The sequence below is a fragment of the Gouania willdenowi genome, chromosome 6 (assembly GCF_900634775.1).
Source record: "Gouania willdenowi chromosome 6, fGouWil2.1, whole genome shotgun sequence".
NCBI lineage: Eukaryota > Metazoa > Chordata > Actinopteri > Blenniiformes > Gobiesocidae > Gouania > Gouania willdenowi.
This window is the reverse complement of record NC_041049.1, coordinates 65880700-65907072: the sequence shown is the minus strand read 5'-3', so window position 1 is coordinate 65907072 and position 26373 is coordinate 65880700. Positions and strand designations below refer to the sequence as shown.

The 26373-nt window shown below is 37.8% G+C and overlaps 1 protein-coding gene across 3 annotated transcripts in view; it reads left to right on the top strand.

Moving 5' to 3' along the window:
- The first annotated feature begins 5942 nt into the window (after positions 1-5942).
- The window catches only part of glg1a (golgi glycoprotein 1a), a 42306-nt gene continuing 21875 nt past the window's right edge, over positions 5943-26373 (top strand). For 2 of the 3 annotated variants that reach the window (XM_028449405.1, XM_028449406.1), the window contains exons 1-5: positions 6001-6327; positions 19820-19849; positions 19944-20030; positions 21043-21258; positions 23988-24191. In XM_028449405.1, coding sequence (XP_028305206.1) covers positions 6001-6327; positions 19820-19849; positions 19944-20030; positions 21043-21258; positions 23988-24191 — 864 coding nt within the window. Of the gene's footprint in view, positions 6328-19819; positions 19850-19943; positions 20031-21042; positions 21259-23987; positions 24192-26373 lie in introns of all 3 variants that reach the window. The other variant, XM_028449404.1, reaches the window with a different exon arrangement.

The window sequence follows — 26373 nt, the reverse complement described above, 5'->3', positions numbered from 1 at the left end:
TGCACAGACATGAACATTTTTTTTAAGAAAGTGTCTATTTGTATGGTTGCCGTACGGACAACCCCCGGTGCTATTGGTACGGTTACCGAAGTACATGTATATAGCGTCTTAGGGTTAGTTTATAAACCTATACCATAACAATTTTTAGGGTAAGGTTTAGTCTTAGTCACATGACCTAAACTGGCCAATGACTGACCTATCACGTGACCTAAACTGACCAAATATGTCGGTATATTGATACGGTAACCGTACGGATAGCCACTGCCTTTTTTTAAAAGAATGTCATGATGATGATGATTTGGTTTTAATTGGTTTTTGCATCTTAAATAGGAAAAAAATGTCTTATTTATTGTTATAGTTATTGTTCATTCACTTGAGTTGAAAAGGTTATACCCAGATAAGTATGTAAGTATGCCCAAATTTAGTCAAATAAAAGCATACTTCAAAGAGCATTTCTTCTGGTATTTTTTTCCTTTCCAAAAATATCGTCCCGTACTGTTATTAAGCCCAGTATCGTAAGCCCAGTATCGTATATGACATCTCATGAATGAGACCATGTTACAGAGGGGGAGTCCTCCACGCCCCTCTGCGCTTGCCTTAGGACAGTTTCCCTCCCATTGCTATTATGATAGCTGTGTTCATCACCATGGCAACTGTTGTGATGGTGGTGAATATTATTTTATGGAGACGGTGTCTGTCCCTCGACCCATATTTCACAATGATTTTAACATAAAATCAAATAAAAGAGCTATCAATTATAAAAATCTGAAAAAAATTAAAATCTCAAATCTAGAAACACCAAAACATAAAACCATTAGATGTGCTCTATTAAATATTAGATCATTGAGATCCAAATCTCTACTAGTAAATGACCTTATCTCAGAAAATAACTTTGATTTATTCTGTTTAACTGAAACATGGCTGTATCAAGATGAATATGTTAGTTTAAATGAAGCCACTCCTCCCAGTCATTTAAATACTCATATGCCACGAGACATAGGCCGTAGAGGTGGTGTAGCAGCTATTTATCATTCCTCTCTCCTAATCTATCCTAAACCAAAGGCCAGTTACACTTCCTTTGAAAGCCTGGTTCTAAATTTATCTCATACCGAATCAAAAACCTGCCAGCCAGTCTTATTTGTGATAATTTACCGTCCTCCAGGCCCTTATTCTGAATTTCTATCAGAATTCTCTGAGTTTATATCAAACTTAGTCCTCAGTTCTGATAAAATACTGATAGTAGGAGATTTTAATATCCATGTTGACAAAGATAGTGATAGCATGAGCTCAGCCTTTATGTCCCTAATAGACTCAGTTGGCTTTTTTCAAACTATTAATGAAGCTACTCATCGTTTAAATCATACTCTTGATCTTGTTCCAACATATGGCCTTGATATTAATGAACTAAAAGTCTACCCTGAAAATCCTCTGCTATCAGATCACTTTTTAATATCTTTTAACATTATCCTAGAGGATCTCGCATTGTGCAATAAAATAGTTACGAGTAGAAATCTGTCCAATAGTGCTGTGGCTAAATTTAAAGAGGCCATTCCTGCTGCCTTAAACTCAGTGCACCATCCAATAAATAACTATGATATTAATTATAACCCCTCTCAACTGGATCTGCTTGTCGATAGCTCTGCTAGTCTACTAAAATCCACCTTGGACTCAATTGCCCCATTGAGGGAAAAAACTATTAAACGTCAGAGGAAAGCTCCGTGGTTTAGCTCTGAAACTCACACACTCAAACAAACAACCCGTAAATTAGAGAGAATGTGGCGCTCCAATAAAACAGAGGAGTCACGAATACTCTGGCAAGAAAGCCATAGTAAATACATGACAGCCTTACGACATAGTCGATCTACATACTATTCCTCACTAATTGAAGAAAATAAAAATAATCCGAGGTACCTTTTCAGCACTGTAGCCAGGCTAACACAAAGTCAGAGCTCTATTGAGCCCATGATTCCTCTAGCCCTCAGCTGTGAGGACTTTATGACATTTTTTAACGATAAAATTCATAAGATTAGAGATAAAATTAGCCACTCCCTGCCTTCACCTGGGCCTGCTGTACCATTAAATGTAAATAGGCCTAACCTAAACTGTTTCACACATATAGGACTTCAGGAACTTAACTCTATTATTTCATCCTCCAAACCATCGACCTGCCTTTCAGATCCGATCCCAACTAAGCTATTTAAAGAAGTTGTTCCCCTGGTCTGCCCATCTTTGTTGGAGACAATAAATATATCCCTATCAATAGGCTACGTGCCACAGTCCTTTAAAGTAGCTGTAATCAAACCCCTTCTCAAAAAACCTACTCTTGATTCCAGCACTTTAGCAAACTACAGGCCTATATCTAATCTTCCTTTTATTTCAAAGATTCTTGAGAAAGTTGTGGCGGCTCAGCTCTGTGAATTTCTTCAAAACAACAGCCTGTTCGAGGACTTCCAGTCAGGTTTTAGAGCTCAACACAGCACAGAGACTGCTTTAGTTAAAGTAACTAATGATCTACTCTGGGCTTCAGATGAAGGACGACTCTCAGTGCTGGTTTTATTAGATCTTAGTGCAGCTTTTGACACTATAGATCACTATATTCTACTAGAGAGATTAGAGAAACTACTTGGAATCACAGAGACTGCCCTAAACTGGTTTAAGTCCTACCTATCTGATAGGTACCAGTTTGTACACGTGAATAATAAGTCTTCTGTGTACACTAAAGTAAGCTACGGGGTTCCTCAGGGCTCTGTGCTAGGTCCAATCCTCTTCTGTATCTATATGCTCCCCCTTGGTAATGTTATGAGAAAATACTCTGTTAACTTTCACTGCTATGCTGATGATACCCAACTGTATGTATCAATGAAGCCAGGTGAGACAAATCAGCTATCTAAACTTGAGGCCTGTCTAAAAGACATTAGGGCCTGGATGGACCAAAATTTTCTTCTTCTCAACTCAGACAAGACTGAGGTCATTGTACTGGGCCCACGACACCTTAGAGAAACCTATGCTAGCCTAACTGCCCTAGATGGCATTACTCTGGCACAAAGCACAACTGTTAGAAACCTTGGGGTTCTATTTGATCAGGATTTATCCTTCAACTCTCACATGAAACAAACTTCAAGAACTGCCTTCTTTCATCTCCGTAACATTGCTAAAATCAGATCTATCCTGTCTCAGGGCGACACCGAAAAGCTAGTCCATGCTTTTGTTACCTCTAGACTGGATTATTGTAATTCTCTTTTTGCAGGCTGCCCGAGCAAGTCGCTTAAGACACTTCAGCAGGTTCAAAATGCTGCAGCACGTGTACTGACTAAAACTAGGAGAAGAGATCACATTACTCCTGTATTAGCCTCTCTGCATTGGCTTCCCATAAAATATAGAATAGAATTCAAGAATTCAAGTCCTGGTCCCTGGGGTTGCTCCTGGGGCCCGGGGTGCTTGACCGGCTGGCCGGGCCGGTCCTGGCGGGGGTCTTCTGGGGCGGGTGGCGCGTGCCGCGCCCTTGCATACCTTCTGGTGCGGCCCCTGCTTGGGCAATCCCCCGTGAGGCAGGGTGTCGGGGCCAGATTAGGGGGCCACATCCCGGCGGGGCGGTCTGGCTTGGCCTCTGGAGGGGGCCCTGGCTTTAAAGAACTGAAGCTCGTGGCGCGGGCGGCATCAGCATCTGGGGCGCCCGGGGGGGCTAGGTTGGGGTGCCTGGGGACCGGCGGGGGGACCCCCAGCGGCCCCCTGGTGCCTTATGCGGCTTGGGGGGTGGTCGTTCGCCCTGGGCGGGCTGCTCCTGGTGCTGCATCCGTTCCGGGTCCTCCTGGCCTGGGGTCGGGTCCCTGCTGGCTCTGGGCTCACCGGCGGGTGCCCGCCGGCTGCCCGTTCGGCGTGGCTCTGGTCGTCTGCTGGGCGTGGGCTTTGGCTCCTCCGCTGGGGTCTCTGGCGGGGGGCTCTCTGGGCCCTCCCCTCGGGGGGCTGGGCGCGGGGGTGTGGGTGGTGGTGGGGTGGTGGGGGGCTGGGGGGCCTGGGGGTTGGGGGTTGGAGTCGGTGGTGTGGTGCGCTGGGTCCTTGGCTCCTTGGGGGCTTTTTGGGTGTGTATGGGGGGGGCAATGGCAGCCTCTCGGCTTGGGACCTTGGGGGCGTTCGGGGGGCTGCTTGGCCGTGGGGTGGTCGCCGGGGGCCCCTAGATCTCTCGCTCTTTCTGCTGGCCCGACTGCTTCTTCGGGCCCGGGGGCGGCTCATGGGTTTTGCAGTAGCGGCTCTTGGAATCACATTTGTCATGGACGCACTGGCCTCGGGCTGTGGGATAACACTCATACTGGGCTCAACCATAGACACGTTGTTCCCAAATACCTGTTTTATGTAACTTCCACTCACTTCCTCCTCTGCTCACAGCCACCACCATTATTCCTAAGCCGCACACTGGTCACCAGACTGGCTTGATAACACAACAATAAGCACAATATACACAACCACAATTTCACATCACATCACTTGAAACTTATTGACTATTCCCCACCCATTCGTTTTCCTATCTTGTATCCCTCCTCCCTGTTAATTCCCCCCCCACCCCCCTCACCCTGGTGTAACACTGCCCTCTCTTTTTTACATCCTCCCTTTAATAAAGTATTTACCCTTCCCTAGGGAGAGCTGGTGATGGTCACAATTATGCAATGAAATAAATTCATTTATTTAATTGCAATAATAAAATATGCATTGCTGTTAAAAGATTGCACTTCTTGTAGTGTTAATCTTCAACAGCATGTGCAGACAAGGTAAAAAAAAAAAAAAAAAAAAAAAGAATAGAATTCAAGATTCTTCTTCTCACTTATAAAGCCCTAAATGGACAGGCACCAGCCTATCTCAAGGAGCTTGTAGTGCCATACAATCCCCCCAGAACACTATGCTCTCAAAATGCTGGACTACTCGTTGTTCCATTTGTCTCTAAAAGTAGTATAGGAGGAAGAGCTTTCAGTTATCAGGCCCCACTTCTCTGGAACCATCTACCAACCACGATTCGGGGGGCAGACACCCTCTCTACCTTTAAGGTTAGGCTCAAAACATTCCTCTTTGGTAAAGCTTTTAGTTAGGAACCAGCTCATAGTTCATAATTAAGATGCAATAGGCATAGACTGCCGGGGGGTGGGGGGGGGGTCTGGCATGCTCGGTTGGAGAGAGGTTGGAGAGGGCGTTAAGAGAGAGGTCATTTAGGCTAGAGAGGGACCGGAGAGGGTCCCATTCCTCTCTCAAACACTCCCTCTATGTCTGCTTCTTCCCTTGTGTGTTTGCTCCTGTACTCCTTCTGGCTTTTGTCTTGCAGGTCCGTGGGATCCTCAGTGTGGAGTTACAGAGTCTCAGTCTCAGCGGCTCTGTCTCCACCCTCTCCTCTGCACACACCCAACACAGCATAACGTGGATGGCTGTTCATCATAGGAATGGGATCCACACAAGGTTCCTGCTGCTTAACAGAAGGTTTTCCTTGCCGCCATGATGAATTCATGTTGGGTGTGGGATACATATGTATGTGTATATACGTATATATGCATATGTGTGTATCCATAAAATGAAGAGTCCGTCCTTAAGACTGCTCTACTGTAAAGTGCCTTGAGATACCATTGGTTATGATTTGGCGCTATACAAATAAAGATTGATTGATTGATATATCGTCCTGTCCCGTAAACTTTTAATTGTGTCCCTCCCATCCCTACAGAAAATAAATATTTGGGAGGGAATCTCATCAGCCACAATACTAGATGCAAGTATAATTTATAAATACAAAAATGTTGAACCTTTTTTTCCTTCTATTTTCTGCAAAAAATACACGTTTTGAGTACTGAAATGCTGATAAAAGGCTATGCAAGACAACAAAGGATGGGAAACCCTGCCTTTGAAATCTGAATACAACTTTATGGGTACTCGTGAGACGTTCACTAGTAATCAGAAACTCCACCTACAGTTACCATATTTCCGACGGTCAGTGAAGGTGGCGGCAGGCTGACTGGCTCGGTGAAGATGGCGGACTGTATACGTGTTCCTGTACTCCTGCTATTGCTCGGCATCTTTCTGTGCCCGATTTTAACAGAAAACGTCCCCCTCGCTAAGCAAGCTGCCAATGTGGACAACTTACAGAATCCACCCGGAGGAGCGGGGCCGCCGGCGGGGAAGCCAGCAGCCGTGGACAGGAACCCGGGCGCCGGGGCCTCGCTGCCTCGGCGGCGCTCTACCGTCTGGAAGCTGGCTGAGGAGTCTGTGTGTCGGGATGACTTGACCCGACTCTGCCCCAGACACACCTGGAACAACAACCTGGCCGTGCTGGAATGTCTGCAGGATAAGAAAGAGGTAAGGAGAGATGGCGGGCTGTGGCTGGGTGTGCCAGTCTGCTAATGTTAGCTGCTGTCAGTGCTAACCAGCTGCTAGCATCCACAGCCTGAAAACGTCACGCGGATTTCTGGGACGAAAATCAAACCATTTCAGAGCTGTAGCTTTATTTTAATTACGCCAACTGCTACTTGAAGACATCGCTAAACATGTGTACAATGTTTTATTTACTTCGAGATATCTATTTTAAAGCGAATGTGTACTAAAGATGGAGAAAAAGATACTTTACTCATCCCAAAGGGATACCGTGATTACAGCTGCACCATGTGACAGTCAATGAGAAAGGAGGATTGTCGAGAAAACAGTCACAATAATCTATACAGATAATGCATAATAATGTAAATACAGTGTTAGTGTAAATCTGTGTGGGAAGTAGAACTGTAGAATAGTGTGTGCGCGCGTTCGATACGTTTTTATCAGCTTTTAAAATGGCATTATTCCTATTTATTATTATTTAAAGCATATGTAAAAATTGCTATTTAAATGGGTTTTTCTAGCAATAGTCAAGATTTTCTAATAAGAAAGTCAACTAAAGATGAGAAAAGTGAATAGAAATAAAGATATTTAAAGATGTAAGTGAATACAACACACGCCTACAACACAAGGACTAGTAAAGTATTAAACTAAAACTGTCAGAGGGCACAAAAAAAGTATAAAACCTGATCAGATTTAGAAATAGAAATCAAGTTATTTTCAATGTTAAGATCAAAAATATAATTATATAGCACAGTCTTTTTCATTTAAATTTTGTGTCGGATATTGGTCCAATGTCAGCCAGAAAACAAATATTGGACTTCATCGGACTGCATCTAAAATCTCAGATATATATTATATTATGTTTATTCAATTGTAGAATACTGCAGATATTACGTTGAAGGTTAAAATGTAGGCTGTTGCTATTGGTCCGAACCCGGACCTCAGACAATCCTTACTATAGTTCCGGCGCTTCCTGCATGCGCAGTTTGCCGAATGTGTTAGTTCCTTTGTCATGTACTGAGTTCACATTGTACTGAGATTGTATATGCATATGTGTACTACCGAAAAATGAATTTTTGCTAAACGTTTTTGTTTATTTTTGTTTTCAAAGTGAACAGACACGTGTTTTATTTGTTAATTGGATTATGTTAGGGTTAGGTGATAATCTCAGTATGGAGGTAAACTCAGACCATGACCCCTTCACTGCTGGACTCGTGGCCTTCTAGCTATAGTTTCGTCAGTTTTATTTTAGCCCTAACCCTAACTCTATCCCTAAACCTAACCCAGGAAATACCCTAAAATATTTCTTTTTTTTCGTATATGTATTTTTAAAAGTGGAATTTGCCGTGTTAAATATGTTAAAATGAAAGAAGAAAAAAAAGTCAGAAGTGGGATTCGAACCCACGTCAGTGGAAATAAATGTTCTTAAGTCTAGCACCTTAGAACTGCGCATGCGCACAGGAAGTGCCGGAACAATAGTCAGATTTGTCTGAGGTCCAAGTCTGGAACTATAGACACTTTGTAAAATGTATGTAACCAATTGGTGAATAATAAATGCGTCAAGTTTTCTCATACTTACTGTTGCTGACTATTGTTCTGTTTGAGAAACATCACTTGATCGAGCCTTTTCTAACATTCCACACTACAAAATAAGTAATAAAAGTATGTATGATTAGTGCTGAAATCGTATCAGATCAACATCGGTATCGGCCAATACTAAAGGCTACAATATCGGTATTGTATCGAAATGGAAAAGTTGTATCGGGACACCCCTATTTAAAATAAATTAAATGAAATTAGTAAATGTTTTCTATTCACGCACAGACTGTAATGATTGATAAATAATGGGAAATAATTCCCAGGCAGGATATAAGTTGTTTTGTAAACAAAGGACTGGGCTACAAAACTGGGGATGGCATTTAACATTTATCTTGTTGGTTTATCTTTATTTTAGTTCAACCATGGCAATCAAAGTTCCTTTTTACTGTCTGGTATCTGCCCTTAAATGACTTGTGCTGTACAATGCTTACTAACACAATGGATAACAAGTCTGTTTCTATCATATTTGGTAAAAAAAAACAAAACAAAAACAACTGTTTTTATTACACTACTTTTAAACAAACTATATGTGAACAGTTTACAGTGCAAAATTAAGCTTTAAATAAGAATTATAATAAAAATTAAAAAAATGTACCCAGTGTACTAAAGGCTAAGTGAATGAATACACTACTACAGAGTGCAGAGCACGTATTATATATGCAAGTATTGCAGATTATCAGGTTTATTTAATCATGGATACCAAAATCATGATGATGATTAACATTTGATTAATTGTGCAGCCCTATTTTCAGGTAATGCTTATTTTCTCCTGTAGGAAAACTACAACACTTTGTTTACTTTTGGACCGTGTCTATCACGTCTCACAGTGAAATCAGTGTTAAACGGCAACGTGGTGGGAGTGAGGCAGACCGAACAATGCCATCAACTGTGATCATGTGCTTCACACAATCAGGAAACACGATTCTTGTAAACATTAAGCTGTCCGTTCTCGTCTGAATACTGCTTTGAGAAGGTTACGTAATTAATGGAGATTGTCTGCGTTGTCCTCATGATTAATTCATTCAACACCTGATTTTTTTTGACAAGCTATATGAGGTTTAAGATGTCAGCCTAGGGTGCCTGATGACAATCTCCTGTCCAACCCTTTGTTTGGTATCTAGATCTATTTTTATGATGATATGAAATGTTAGTTGTTCTCCGTCATTCCAGTCAGTAAATGCAACCTGACCTGTTTTAGAATTTTTGACATGAACTGATGTCCTGAGGTCATTGTCATGATAAAAGGAGAAGTCAAACTGATTTACAACAGCAATAAATCATCCACAATAAATAAATAAGGATATATGTTAATAACTAGGGGTGTTGAAAAAAAAAATCGATTCGGCAATATATTGCAATGTTACGTCGCACGATTCTTGGATCGATTCTAAATGCATCCATATCATTTTTTATTTTTAACCTTTATGTAACCAGGAAAAATATTTTCCTCAGTTAAGTTGCACTAAAGTCAAAGTTGGTTTAAAAGCCACAGGCAGATTGTATGTTATTGTTTTTATGTTAAGTTGTTGGCACATGGCATGTTAAAGCCAATGTTTTGAGTGTAAAATATGCCAATAAAATATATTTCATACATAATGTTCTCATGAAGGTATATACATTTACAGATTAGTTGGTTCTTAAGTCATATTAAAAACAAATCACAATAATTGCCTTATACTTTAATATCGGGATAAATCGTTTCGTATCGGGATACGAATTGTATCGCCAGATGCCAGGCAATACACACCCCTATTTATAACTAGATATGTCACGTATTCATTGTCTTTACTTTGTATACTCTGGTGACTCATCATCAGTCATCCATTGTTCTTGAATAAAGAGAGAGGAAGATAGTTATGTGTGTAATATCACTTTGTTTTCTGTTGACAAAGGCTTTGTTAGTCTTGTCAGGGGAAAAACCCACTTAATATAATAAACCCACTAAACATCATAGACTGCAAAAAGCACAAATAAGTGACCCTTTCTAAATAAATGAAAATGTGTAACTTTCACAAGGTAATAATATTAATTTTGACTTTACTGGTTATTAAACTTCCCCACGTTGTACCCAAGATGCTTTATAGGGTTAATGGTAGGGCTGGGAAAAATAAACAATGCATCATCATTCAGACATAGTAATTGATAATCAATGCAAACATTTCCAATAATCGTTTATATAAATGGTAAGTTACACAATATACTGTTACACAACATTTTAATGATTTACTGATATTTTAAAAGCACTATCGTACTGCAGCTGCTGATTTAAATTTTAGTTTATTACATATATAATCTATCATTTAGAACAGACCTTTTTATTTATTGTATTTGTTAGAACTACAATCAGGAATATACTGCTACTTTGGCAGTTCAGTTTACACACGTCCTCTGATGTTTGATAAAAGGTAAATTTGTCTCCTGTGTCTAAATTAAATTTCTATGTTTTTAAAAATAGCAATTTATCACTGGTCACGGTGAGAAACATAAAAATGCTGTGAAAAAGTGCATAATCGAATCAGTATCTGTATTTAAATCAAATCGTGAGGTGTCCAAAGTTTCCTATATGTGTGCCACTGGCATGTTACATTTTTTATTTGTACTCTGCTGAGATGCTATGGGAAGAGTTTATAATTGTAATATATGTTATAGAATATGTAGTTATCATATTTGGTTGCACTTTTGCTTAAACCTGGGTTAAAGCTTGAAATTGTTAAATAACAGAGCCTCATTTACTTTTTATTTTGGGATTTTTCTATGCATTTTAACTCTTGAGGACAATCACAGCAATACAGTTTCACTTTTGACAATATATCTGATGTCTGCAGTAATTTTTAAGTGCATTTAAAAAAGAAAAAAATTGAAAATCAAATCTAAACTCGAATTTATCTTTCAAAGATATCGTAGATTTTTTTTTTTTTTAAGGCAAAATTGCTCAGCCCTAATACACCATCAGCTAAACCTATCTTTGTACCAGTGCTTTTTAGATTTTAATGCAGTCATAAAATTCTGAACCGCTTGTTCATCCCAACACATTGAATAAATAAATATGTGAATGTTTCATAACAAGCTTTCCCACATTTACCCTTTTTGAAAAAATGAAATCTAGGTGTATACTGCCACAAAACAGGCTCAGATGCCCAAACCAAAAATACTTAAACCTATAATTTAATCGATTAGGAAGCCTAACAAGGTAACCAATAGGTAGGAAGTACATTGGATGGTAGATATTGGTTTTTAATGTATTTTACAGCTGATTTAGAACCCGTTATCAAAAGAGATGCTATCACAGAATGAAGGTTAACTTTTATTAAGTTATTTATTTCAGGCTCATTAATTGTGATTAATTGTAAGTGAACTTTGTAATTGAGAACGCAAGTGTAATTGACTATCTGAGAATAAAAAATATTGTAATTTAATTGTAATTGGAAACAATGCTGGTCACTGTAATCGTAATTGAATTGCAATTGAACATGGGTAATTGAAAACATAATTGTAACTGAAAAATGTAATTGACCCCGGACGGACATTTATCGACTGTTAAGTTCGTCGGCAACTACTTCTATTATCGATTTTTGTCGACTAAACTTTGTGTGGTTTAACGACAATGATTAATCAATGCTTATCAATTCCACAGTATCAATCACAGTTTCAGAACTGAACATGTCTTTTTGATGAAAGGGGAAACATTTTTAAGCTAAATTCCAAGTCCAGTTGCTTCAACATTTAAGAAACCTGAATAAACCAATTTGGATGACCAAGAACGTTCACAGACAAAAACAAGTTGGATTTAAGTCAACTTTGAAGGTTAAATCGACTGCAATTAACAGGCTGTAGCCATAATACAGTATCAGGTCAGCCAGCCCTCACTTTAATCAGCGTTTAGGAAAAACCACAAGAAATGAAGTTACAGTGATGTGTTGCTTTCATCAATCTCCTTCACAAAGGCGCAAAATATTTAAAAAATAGACGTTCAGTCACTTCACACCACAACAAAAAACCTGACATTTAGAGAATATTTTGATGTTATTTAGGTTCTTTATGGCACTGCTTTTTATAACTTAAATTCTGTCTGCTCCTGATCAATCGAAGCGTCCTGACTAAAACAGAAACATTTTACCCAAGTAAGTGTAATTTGAGTTTTTGTGAACTGAAATATTGGATAGAGCTCGACTTAGCAGATTGAGTATAAGATGCTACCGTATTTACGTGAGTTGATGCTACATGCAGCTTATTACAGTGTATTAATTTCCCCCTGAGATAATAATTCTTTTGTTTTTTAACTTGTTTTTAATTAATTGAATTTAATTTGTTTCACTAATTTTCTTTATTTTTTTTTTCTTTTGTTGGCCTTCATTTCTTAGCCTTGTGTTTTCCCGACGGTGACGTTTACATAAGCTGTTTGCGTTTGAGATCCTAATAGGTGATCAGCTGCTTCTTAAATGATCAACCAGGAGCTGTAAGTGTGGCCATGTGGCAGCTGATTGCACTCCATTGTTTAAGCTCCTTAGCTGCTGAAAGGTCGTATTGCAGCTCAGACGGTTGTTGGTTTGTGTCTTCATTCAAGATGTTACAACACGACAAATTCTTTGTTTTGTTTTTTCCCTGCCTCGCTGCTTCTGTAAGGCGACTCTTACTCCCACATTGTTCACTCGGCTGATGCATTTACAAACATTTACAGACGGGGAAGAAAACCACATAGTATGGTCACAAACAAAGAAACCATTTATGACTTACAATAATGGATCAAGCTGATTATTTAGAATGTTTAGAGATATTGTGTATTGCAAAACACTGGAGGTAGTGTTTTATATGAAGTAGGGATGTCCCGATACAACTTTTTCATTTCCAATACAATATTAATATTGCAGCCTTGAGTATTGGCCAATATCGAACCGATACGATATCAGCACATATCATACATACTTTTATTACTTATTTTGTATTGTGGAATTTTAGAAAAGGCTTGATCAAGTGACGTTACTCAAACAGAGAACAATAGTCAGCAACAAAAGGGATGAGAAAAACTGTCCCATTTATTAACTAATTGGTTACATACATTTTAACCTCAACATAATATCTACAGTATTCTACAAATGAATAAAATAAATATAATGTATATCGGAGATTTTAGATGCAGTCCAATAAAATCCGATATATGTTTTCTGGCTGATATCGAACCAATAACCGATATCAATATTGGATCGGGACACCCCAAATATGAAGAGTAAAACTATTACTATAGTCTGTTTGTATTGATAAAACGTGTCATTCAAAAAGTTTAAAGCTTTATCTTCATCATTCATCAGGATTCTCACCAGGAATTTTTCACAGTGTAGGGGATCGCGTGGCGTGTGAGTGTTGTAGGGGCATCCGGTGGCAACCCCGTCCCTCCGAAAATTTTTTAAATTTATAACTGAGGGCCAAATTTTGTGAAGTAAAGCTAGATGTTTTTTTTTTTAATCTTTGTTACTGCTATACTTTAAAGCCAAAAGTTTTTTGTTGAATTGGTAAAGGGTCATGATGAATGGAGTTAAAGTTACTCATGCTTGATATAGCTCCTACACAAATACATACATACAAGAAATAACATTTTATTCAGAAGACTGATTCAAAGACGAGCTTTTCAAATTTAAATGAGGTATTATGTGGGACCCGCACTCCGCAGTAACATCGGGACTGTTATGGACAATAATTATGAGTTACAAAGCAGAGGATGCACAAAGGCAACATCTGGGGCAGCCAAGTAGCCTAGGTCCTCAGGTGAAGACGGGAGCATCCGTCAAAATCGTGTTGTATTAAAATGGCGGTGTGGCTGACGTACGTGTTTCTCGGTTTTGCAGAGTTTAAACAACCAAGACACGCTTGGAAATCCCTTTTGTGTCCGTGTGCATCAATTATTACGACGGTGCCGATAAAAAAGGAAAAAACAACAGAAAAGCCCCCTTCGCTGTTTCAACCAGCGTAGGGGGCGACATCACACCCTAGCGGGTCAAAATCACACCATAGGGGGTCCCTATTCTCAGCAGTGCTGGCCAGAACCCAGCTCATTATGTGAGAAAACTGACTTAACCAAACTAAATTATTCATTCATTCAAATTAGGCCTTGTTGGAGGTTCCTGGACTATTTTAAAATGCCGATCAGAGCAGCACTTGGATCAACCATCTTATTACAGTGCCATGCATTCATTTCATTCTCTTCCCTGTAAAGTTTACTTATCGGAAGCTTTCAGTTGAGTTGTGTTTTTAGTTTGTGTTGAGGATCCCTGTAAAGATGAAAGAACGCTTTTTGGTTGATTTAATCGGTCCTGGTGTGTCAATGTGCCATAGTTGGCTTTGGATTGTGTACTTTAGCAGGTTGATAAACTAGGAAAGTGTGACATCTAACATAAAGTTAAGGAGTATGCGTATAAATCAAATTTTTATTTTATGATGTGATCTGTTGTCGGTGTTTGTATCGGCTGTTTTCACTGACAGGCCATATAAAAAAACCTAATCAGAGCATTTCTACTTGAGTAATCAGTGCAGTCCTTTGCAGTGTTTGGACGCTGAATTGTGACACCACTTGCAGCCAAGCAGAAGACACTAGACAGCCTCTGTATCTAAAAGCCAACAGAAGCCATATTATGCTGCTGTGTGTGGTTAGAAAAAGACCCACTATGCAACCGTCACTGATACAGTTCTGCTGTTCAGAGGCAAAACAATGGAACCTTTCTTTAGATGGTCTTCTAGAGCTTTTCATGTAGACCTATGTAAACACATGCGCACAATGAATTAGCTGCCTATCTTGCCAAAAGGTGCATTTAAAAACAATGTACGCATAGGACAGTGTTTTGTACTTTAGCTTCCTCACTTTAAAGAGATAATGGTTCTGGCATTAAAGGGAATTCCTTTATATTGTAAACTTCAAACTGGAAAATTTAGTTATTTCATCATCAGAGTTTTTCATTAAATCCAGACAATGATTTTAACAATCAACCATTTTTTCAAGTTCTTTCAGTAAGTGCAAAGAAAAAAATCACGAGCCCTAAAATTTCTACGGTGACGGAATCGCGGACGGACTTGACCAATTAAAATGGAATCCACTGTTAAACGAGGAAATTGTCAGAATGTGGATGAAACGCCGTCACCGTGAGCAAATTTTTTTCTTTGAGGAAATGTTACAAAGGACCCTTCATTAGGTGCATCACCCGCGACCCTCCCCTCATATTCTTGATCAAAACTTAATCAATAAACCTGCTCAGATTCAGTAAAGCATTGATCCCTGAGGGGAAATTGGGTGACATTTATGCTGCTATCAGCAGAATAATCCATGCCAGTATAACTTATATATACTTTTTAATTGTAACTTACTCATTATTTGAAATTTCCTTTTTATTTTTGACATACATTTTTTCATAATTATGGTTTTCTTTTTTATTAGTTTTTATTTTGTTTCCTAACAAGAGATAAAGAATACAATTTTCTGAAAAAATGTATTAATATATTTTTTTAAAAACTGAATTTCCCCTCGGGAATTAATAAAGAATAATCAATCAATTAAAAACAATTAATGTGGAAAACACGGAATTTGTAAAAAAAAAAAAAAAAAAAAAAAAAAAAACAGAATTTTGACCCTAAAAATGTAATTGCTCATATTACACAATAAATGTGTCATGTATCAGTTTGGCGTTTGTATCATATTTATATCCACATACGAAAGTGGCCTGGGTCAGATTTGAAAAAATTGTAATTGTAATGTACTGTTCACATAGACATGAAAAAATGGAATTGACCTGCAGTGTCAACATAGCCTTTGATGTAGCTTGTCGACGGGGGTGTGTGCTAAACTCAGCAAACTAGTTTAGAGTTTTCAGTTTGGACAAAGAAATTCATTGTTTGAAAATGTTTTCCAAAGCCAACTATAGTAGGTGTGGACCTGTAACCTGTTATATTAATATGCAGGTTAATTTCACACAGCTGTCACGCGGACTTTAATTCAGCGGTTCCCAAACAGGGAACAGGCTTTTTGGACAAATTAACAGCACTGTTGCTCAACAAAATACTGTATTTTCTTATAATTTTTTGAAACAGGATTATTTTATGCTTTTTGCCACACAATATGTATATGACAATATGAGACAATAATTAGCTACATTTTACAAAGCAGACTGTATTTACTCACTATTGAAGTAATCACATAAAAGTTGTAGTTTAACTAAAATCCACTCATTGTTTTGAATTTGTTTGATTAAGCCTTAGGGAACCAATATTTGAGACACATTTAGGGGTTTAGGGGAGCCCGCTATTCCACAAATGAAAAATCAAATGAAATTATTGAATGGGTACTTATGATATGAATGGGGTAGACATGATTTGACAAAAATGCAAAGTTGGTATACAGAACAAAAAAGATTGGGAACCACTGCTCTAACGTAAAATAATCCTATATAATCAATACAAAATCCATACTAGCATATTGGTAACAACTTTGAAAACAGTGATTGTATCATGGTTTTGAGTCACGGATCGGATAATTTTTTTAATAACTTTGCTCTCCATTTATTTTGTAGTACACTTAGTGCAACATTTTTTTTGCTCATTAAATTCAAACAACATTTACTTGAGGTGTCAATCCAATTCTTAAATACAATTTTGAATTGTATAAAAACAAATGAAAGGCATTATAAGGCAAAAAAAATGACACCTTTTTTTTTTTTTAAACATGGAGAGTGAATTAAATACTAGCGTATGTCCACATCATTAAAAAACAATGAAAGAAGGAAAAGAAAGCAAATCTGAGTTTATAATTTCAAATTCTTACAATAGTCAAGGATGGCCATCCGGACGAGAGCCGATATTTTTTTAATAAGAGGCTTAAAATACATGGATGGACGGAGGCATAAACATGACGACATTCACATGGACTTATTACGTGCGCACACTCACATAGCTGTGTTTGTCTGTGTGTGTCTGTCTCTCTTCAACTTTCACGCAATCACACACAGATACACGACCAGGAGCACGATCCACACATACACGGGTACTATGGGGGGTGGATCACTTCTAAATTCATGCGCACCAGTCTAACGCACGCATACCTGCCTGCCTAACTTTCACTAAACTTACCCAGTTTAAGTAGTTAGGTGTAGTGGCAGGTGTGGCATGAGTGAAGCTATAGCGATCAGGTGCGCTTCACTATGTAGCACCATCTGCGTGACATGTAAACACTTAGAAAAAAATTGTTAGGTGTGCAGACGTGTGCAGGTCGGTAAGTGTGTGTGAGTGTTGAGTGTTGTATCATGTCCAATCACAGCAACATCTGACTCAGAGCATAACACTACAGTTACTTCAACTCTATGGACGGGTGTCGTGACACAGACTGTAACCAGACTAAATGGTGGTCCGTTATACATAACCCATAATATATAACCCTAACCCTCAACACACACACCTGCACACGTGTAATAATTTTTTCTGTGTTTACATGTCACGTAGACGGTGATCGATAGTGAAGGTCACCTGATCGCTATAGCTTCACTCACGCCACACCTTCGTCTACGTGTGACTGATATATTTATGTCAAATTAACCTGATCGTTGGCAATATTTACATTTAAAATACAGACTCTGCACTCTGTAATAGTGTATTTAATCAGTTTGTTTATTTTAAATTCTTTTTTAAATTATAATTACATTTTAAAGCTTAATTTTGCACTGTTAACAGTACACATAATTTAGTAAGTTTAAAAGTAGTGGCCTGCACAGCCTTCCTGGTTTTGGGGACTATTAGTTTTACACTATTACTGTGTTTGTGGAGCTTTACTTTAAAATGTAGTCGAACATATAAAGATATTACAAGGCTTCTCTTTCTTTCATGCATCTCTGGTGCTGGGTGAAGGCGTTTTAGTGTTGGAAGCATGTCCACCCACCTCGTACCCCCTAAGTTTCTCCTTTTGCTGCTGCCCCTGTTCTTTTGGAGGCAGATGCAACATCTGCTTCTGGATCTCAGACCATGTATGTGTCTCTCTGGCCAGCCCACTGTTAGTCCTGGTAGTGGTTGTGGTTTTGCATACGTGGTGCACATTTCTCTGTTGTTAGGGAGGAGGCCCAGGAAAGTCGTTACTCATGCTTTTTGAGCCTCAGTCTTTCAAAACTTAGTGTGTATTGTCCTTAAAAGTAAACACATTGTCAGATTGAATCTTTAACTTTTTCTGTTTTTCAAATTGGAGCAAAAATGATTCTTTCACCCTTGACTAGGGCGGGGCAAAAAATTGATCGATTTATCACATTTTTAGATAAAAACAATTTTTATTTTGTAAATTTGAGTTAAAAAAAAAAGTTTTTTTTTTTTTTTTTAAATTTTTGAATTAAAGTTTTTTCTGACTTTTTTTGCGTTCCGTCCTTGTGGGTTACCGTAGCGCGATATGAGCCAGCCCCCTTTTTGTTTAACCTTTGAGTAGGCTATATGTGTGCCACAGGCATGTTTAATTTTTTTATTCACGCTATGCTGAGATGCTAAGGGAAGAGTTAATTTTTTTTTTATTGTAATGTTATGTTATAAAATATGTAGTTATCTGATTTCTTAATCAGAAAATTTAAGCTACTGTGAAGTTGCTGTTTCACCTTTGCTTAAACCTGGGTTGAAGCTTGAAATTGTTGAATGACAGAGCCTCATTTCCTTTTTATTTTGGGATTGTTCTATGCTTTTTAACTCTTGAGGACAATCACAGCAATAAAGTTGCACTTTTGACAATACGTCTGATGTTTGCAGTAATTTTTAAGTGCATTGAAAAAATAAAAAAAATTCAAAAATCAAATCGAAATTGGAATTTTTCCTAAAAAAATGAGATATTTTAAGCAAAATTGCCCATCCCAACTCCTGACATTAATAACTTTGTTTCCAGAGCAATACTAATTGCAAACATATTGTCATCTTCTACCAAGACATGTGCTCAATAAAAGGTCAAGCAGCAATATTTATCCGTACATGACGTACTCATTTTAAGTGGTCTTCCTTGTTCAGCTGGAAGCCATGTGTGGAGCTGTAGTAATATCTAATATGGCTGTTTCAAAGTCCTATTTCTCATTTCCTAGTAAGTGCAAAGTCAAAATGTGTTCACCCCGACTGTAATATTACTGGTCTTCCTAGCAATACCGTCATCATGTCTAGTAGGGATTGACCGATATGAATTTTTTTTTTTAGGATCGATACCGATACCATTTTGTTTTTTCCCATCAGCCTTTGCCAATGACCGATACGGACTGCCGATTTTCTTAAGCCGATATTTGGAGCCGATACTACTTTTGGTCCCTCAAATTACATCATAAAAATTACACAATGATGATAACAAATGGTGCGAGTTTTTAAAAAAGCAACATTTATTGAAATGAACAAAGGTGAGGTAAAACGACAAGTAAAAAATATTTAACAAATATAAAAACAGGTGATGTAGAACAAGAACAAGTAAATATTTCTGCTCTCTGTAAATATTGATGATCAGCGAATGCAGAAGTCCGCATCGGCCAATGCCGATACTAGGCTTTGGTGTCATAAAATAGCAACGTATCGGTTTCAATACCGGTTTATAAAAAGAATGCAATGCACTTATATAGGTGATAAGGATTAATTATCAAATATAATTTATTTAATGCCTAAACATGATTCTATCTGAATACTCTGATCTGAACCCATGTTATGCAAATCTCACAAAAACAGACAGAGCAAACGGTGGAAACAATCTCGTGCGGGCATTTAGGAATCAATCGAAATTAATCGAAATTCCTGAACCAGTTGTTGGTGCCAAACCCTATCCCAGACCAACCGGTAGTTGATATTCTGAAAACTTGATCAACAGGTTTATGACTTCAGTGTAACCTTTGTTTATCTGATTTTGTTTCAGGACTCTGAGATTGCTGCTGATTGCAACCATGTAAGTTCTTTTAGCCTGAATGACATTTGTGGATTAATGTCATCCATACACCTTCAGCCTTCACCTCATTATTTACTCTCTCTCTTCCTGGCAGCTACTGTGGAACTACAAGCGGAACCTAACCACTGATCCCAAATTTGAGTCTGTAGCAGTGGATGTGTGCAAGACCACCATCTCTGAGGTTAGTCTGCAGTGTAGTTGGGCTCAATTACATTTTTCTGTTACAATTACATTTTTAATTACCAGTGACCAGCCTTTTTTCCAATTAGAAATGAATTACGATAATTTTTTATCCTCAAAGTCAATTATAATTGCATTCCTAATGACTAAATCTTAATTACAATTAATCATAATTACTGAGCCTGAAATGAATAACCTAATAAAAATGAACCTTCCTCTTGTGTTAGCTTTCTGTTAGCATCTCCTATGATAATCAGCTATAAAATACACTTAAAACAAATATCTATCATGTAATTTCTCTCCTATCTATTGGTTACCTTGTTAGGCTTCCTAATAAAAAAAAAATATAGTTTTTAATATTTTTGGTGTGGACATCTGAGCTTTTTCTGTCAGTATACCTCTCAATTTATTTATTTTTTTAATGGTAATAGTATGTGGGAAAGCTTGATATGATAATACAGTTCCCCAGTTTTGCATCAGTTATATTTGACATTTTTTTATAGAATTTTCTTGGCAACACCAATTACAAAGTCAATTATCTAAACTCAATTACCATTTAAATACGATTACTCCAGCAACAGATTTAAAAATTACAATTACTATTATAATTGACCCCAACCCTGGTCTGCAGTGTAATTGTTCATCTTTGACAAATTAAAAAAATGGGTATAGTACAGAACTCACTCACACGTGCTGTCTCTTAGGGGAGAAAAAGCCAAAAGTTGAACATATTGTGCAGTTGTTTGTTATATTTGTTGATGAAAAATGCCTCACAGGCATCAGCAAATTTAACTAAGAATTGTCTTTCTGATAAGACTTTATTGAGGTAAAAATATCGAGATTTATATCGTATATCGCCATTTTGAGCCTTTTAACTGTCAGGATGAGAAGTGCAATTAGCTTAGCATGTAGCTTCGCTGGCTGTGCAGGGTCTCATCGGCTTGAGAAAACTAAGAAATTGTTGTTACATATTTTATAAGTACTTTCTGTTGAAAGGCTGCTTCCTTTTTCAGATTAAAGAGTGTGCAGCAGAAGAGCTGGGGAAAGGCTTCCTGGTTTCTTGTCTTGTGGATCATCGCAGCAACATCACAGACTACCAGTGCAACCAGTACATTACCAAAATGACCAGCATCATCTTCAGCGACTACCGGCTGATCTGTGGCTTTATGGACAAATGTCTCGACGATGTCAATATTCTGCACTGTGGCAGCATCAGCACCGGAGAGAAAGTGAGTAAGAGTGCTCATATACAGAGGTGTAGCAAGTACTGATATACTCAATGAGAAGTATTGTTACTTCATTGAAATTGTACTAAACTACAAGTAAGTCAATCATAAAATACTCAAGTGCATGTAAAAATTCGGTCAATTAGGTAGTAATTTTCACCCCCCCATGTTTATTTATGGTAATAAACATTGCCACGGTTCCCTTGCATACAGTAAACATCCCATGTATAAACTTGAATGAATGAATTAATGCTATACAAAATGGAGTTCCTGGCTTTGGATATGAATGAAAACCTTCCACTAATGTAAGTGACTGTAATAAGTGTGAGAACATCTAACCTGTGTCATGTTCGTTCTGTCATTACCCTTTGACTTATGAAAATGTTACACATGCTGCACTTTATTATTTATTTATTTAGCTTTTGTCCTGTCAGCTGTTGTAAGTTATTTTAGAATAATATTTTTACATTTATATATTCACAAAGCTGCTGCATTTGGACAGTTTTTTTTGTTTTTGCTCTACACAGAAACTTAAAACTTGAGACACTTTATTGGTGGTTTAAGATGTTTTGCTAGTTTGTCCAGTATATTATTATTATATCGTCTACCTCCAAACCCTGTGATTTTCTTTATTTGTAAAACCAAAACACTGCTGTGCACTTTAAAGAGCTCCAAACAGGTCTGCATTGGAACCTGTTGGACACGTTTATTTAGTTTTTAAAATGTGAAACATGAAAGACTAAAGGAACTGATATAACTTAGTATTTTGGACAGCAATGTTCTAAACTTTTAATTTATATTTGAGATAACTACCTCATGTGCAGTTAAAACAACACGTTTGTATTGTTTCATAGGTATTGTTCAATGTTTTACAATGAAATACATTTGGAACATTCAAGGTGTTTCTCAATTATGAAAAAAAATCGGGATCGGCCAAAATCGGTATTTCTTTTAAAAAAAACTTGGTGATCAGCCAGAAAATTACAATGGTGCACCCCTAATTTTTTTGGATAGGTGATATCGCTGTCACTTTTTGCCCCGCCCCTTCTATGAGGGAGAAGTTTCCTCCTCTCACAGCCCTCTGTGAGCATTGATTGACAGCTCCATGTGGAACTGTGCATTGCTGTAGGGGCGGGGCTGCTGTGACTGGGCGTGTCTTAACTACTCAATTAATTTCCCCTTAGTGGCAGGTCAGCAAAAACCTGGGGGTGTACTTACACTTTAAAATACCTTTTTTTAATCAAGATGTGAAACAATGAATGAGGCAGTAAACACATGATTCTCTTTTTTTCTCTATCTGTGACTTTTTACAACCAACAACAGTCTTTATGTTCAGCTCAGTTCATGTAAATCCTTTTCGCTTTGTCTGTTTTCTCCATCTTCAGTAGTTTCTAAGTCATTGTCTTTGTTGTAATTGATGAAATATTCTCTTCCTTGGTTCTTCCCTCCTTAGATGTTTAGAAAACTGAGAGGTTAAGGAATAAATTAAAAATTAACGCTAACAATCTTATTAGAGCAACAAAGAGCTAGCAGTCCATTACAATTGACATAAATCAAAAGGCTGAGAGGCTTGGAGTAGCTGAAAGAAGTTAATATAGAGATCAAAAACTAATGTCTGCTCCTGGAGTTTTTATTCGGCTGGCTCTCAGTAGGATATGTACAGTATAAATGTCACAGGATAAAGGGCACTGTAGTGAAGGAGCTGCTGAACATGAAACATTGTGTGGACAGAAATGTCTTTCAAGCAGCACGGAGCACAGAAAAGCTGTCAGTTACTGAGTTTGGATTAAGACTGCTTTTCTGTAAAGAATAAAACCCTGACAGCTGTTCCCTTTTTCTTGTCTTAGCTCCTAGGTCTTAGCTCCTAGCCCTAATCCTACATCCTAGCTTCTAGTCCTAGCTCCTAACCCTAACCCTAGCTCCTAGCTGTAGCTCCTAGTCCTAACTCCTAGTCCTAACTCCTAGTCCTAACTCCTAGTCCTAACTCCTAGTCCTAACTCCTAGTCCTAACTCCTAGTCCTAACTCCTAGTCCTAGCTCCTAGTCCTAGCTCCTAGTCCTAGCTCCTAGTCCTAGCTCCTAGTCCTAGCTCCTAGTCCTAGCTCCTAGTCCTAGCTCCTAGCTCCTAGCTCTAGCTCTAGCTCCTAACTCCTAGCTCCTAGCCCTTTCTTTTGCTCCACTGCATCATCAGGTGGACAGCAAATATGAAACGGGGCTTGTCACACCAGAGTGATGTACAATACAGTGTCATTTTTGTGATGTTTGAATGTCACAAAGGTTCATATTTTCCTGTTATGGTTGTGATTTTGAAGGTTTGACAGCTCAGTAGGAGACTTAAACAATGGCTTGTTTACTCTGTAATTTTTGGAATTTCAAACCTAGTAGGAATGCAGACATCAGCAGGACACGTGGCACATTTTTGTTTTAACAACCAGAAACCCAACGTGTCTAGAAGCTGTTGATGAGTAAACGTCAAACAGTGAATACGCCTTATTGTGGGTATACAAGCCACACTGAACTACACTAGTAGTGTGTTAACAGTGACATATACTGTAAGTCACACCCTCAATCAAAAAAGTTGTGACTTACATGCTGAAAAATATGGTACCCTGAACAGGATTGAGTCATTAGTGGCATTTTTAAGAGTGTTCTGACCCGGTGTCAGTGTTTTGCTTTAAAAAGACTCTCCCTGTAACATCAGGCATTTTCTTACCACTACAACTGTTTCTGCAGGACGTCCACTCACAAGGTGAAGTCATCGCTTGCCTGGAAAAAGCTTTAGTGCGGGAGGCTGAAGAGCAGCCAGGAGCCCCCGCCATCAAGGACGAGTGCAAGAAGGCCATCATGAGGGTGGCAGAGCTGTCCTCCGACGACTTCCACCTCGACCGATATCTGTATTTCTCCTGCAGAGACGACCGAGAGCGCTTCTGCGAAAATGTGAGTAACTTCCAGTTCAGGGGCCTCGTTTATTAAAACCTTGCGTGGGCAACTTGTACCGAAAACGTTAATGTTCATAATACGGGATATTTGGACCACACCGAGCCACTATTCAGTAAATCAACATTACTTACATTAGCAGAATTTGTTGCTTTTCAAACAAGTAAAATTGCATTTAAAGCACAACAAAAACTTCTTCCATAAATTATTCAGAAGCTTTTTATTGAAAAAGATGAGACTTACAACTTAGGAGACAAAATAAACTTTCGGTCACTACACACAGACAACCAAAAAAAAGAGCTTTTGTGTGTCAGTAAGTGGTACCAGGTTGTGGAACATTTTGTGTTGAACTAAAAAAAAAAAAAAAAAAAAAAAATCGCAATTTTAACTAGGGGTGTCCCGATCCTCGATATATATTATAATTATTGAATTGTAGAATACTGTAGATATTACGTTGAAGGGTAAAATTTATGTAACCGTTGGTTAATAAATTAATAAATAACAAATAGGTCAGTTTTTCTCATACCTACTGTTGCTGACTATTGTTCTCTGTTTCAGTAACATCACTCGATCAAGCCTTTTCTAAAATTCCGCACTACAAAATAAGTAATAAAAGTATGTATGATTAGTGCTGATATCATATCGGTATCGGCCAATACTCAAGGCTGCAATATCGGTATTGTATCTGAAGTAAATAGCTGTGTATATACTTGTGTATGTGTGGACAGATGAATGTATAGTGGATTGCATTAATTGTATAATAGATATATATCAATTGTGTGTGTATTTATATACTGTTAATGTATAAATTATTTATAATGTAGATTGTAAGAAGATTACATGTATAGTACTAGATATTACAAGGTGTAGGATCATAAGTGTATACTTCCTCCTACTCTCTGTCTAACATGTACAGGCTTCATGAGCAGGATTTTGTAACCATTAGTTTCTTAAATTATTATTTTTATTATTATTTTTTTTTAGGGATGTAACGATTAATTGTAAGGCAGTTAAAAATCGATTCATAGGTATCAAGGTTCACATCGATGCTGTGAAAATTAAATCGCAGTCCTTTTTCTAATCAGCAAAGGGCGCTATCCAGAAGTGTTGGCGGCGAGCGAAATCTGCTACTACTTTCTTTCTGGCCGCCTTCTACTCTTAAACATATTCATAAATGAGTCCTTACCCCTTTAGCACTGAAAAAATATCTGTAATATTACGCGAATATCTGTAAAAGTCACATTTTTCTATTAGCTCTGTCTGCTAGCATAGCATCTCTTCTTCACTGCAAGATATCTGCATGCCAACCGACCACTGGTTTACCAGCGCCCTCTGCTGGTTCAAACAAATATCTGACCTAAATACAGAAAAATGACTGTTTTTTTTAAAGTCCAATTGTTAAGGCCCAAAATACATTTTCAGTTGCACCTTTAAAAAGAAAAAGAACTATTATGCAGTTTTGTATTGTTTAATATCGAACCAGAATTTAAATAATAAGCTTCTTCATTTGTATTATTCCTTTATTTATTTAATTCAAGATTTATTTTTAGTTAAATTGCATTGTTTTGAAAAGTTTATCAAAAAATAGTGTAGTGTTTTCCCAAAAAAAAATAAAGGAATATTTTTGAGTCATTTATATACAGTCCCATTTTGTAAAATAAATCGTCAGAGAATCGTATCGTGAATCGAATCGTATCAGGAGTTGAGTGAATCGTTACATTCCTAATTCTTTTCATTGTGGTTGATACTCTGCTGTTGTGTTCATGTTTGAAATAAAATTAAATCAATTAATCCTTAAGCCTAAACTTTAACTCAGGGGTGCCCAAATTCTTTTCATTGTAAGGCCAAAAATGAATCGTGGTGGAGGGCCGCGGGCCAAAACTAATCATTCATGTTGCCGCGCATGAAATTAATTATGCCAATAATATCACTGTGCTAAATAAACACTTACAGTTGGTTTGAAATTAAAGAACAATTTTTTTTGTGTGTTTTATGGCATAAAATTATGAAACATCTAAATGTCTTCAAAGACATTAGTTGTCATTTAGATGACATGCAATATAAATTCAACATACCCCGCCTATACGATCAAAACACTACATTTTCCGCTGCATTGAAACAATATTTTAAAACTCAAGAAAAATAATGTTATTGAACATCAGCTTTCAATTTATTTATTTTT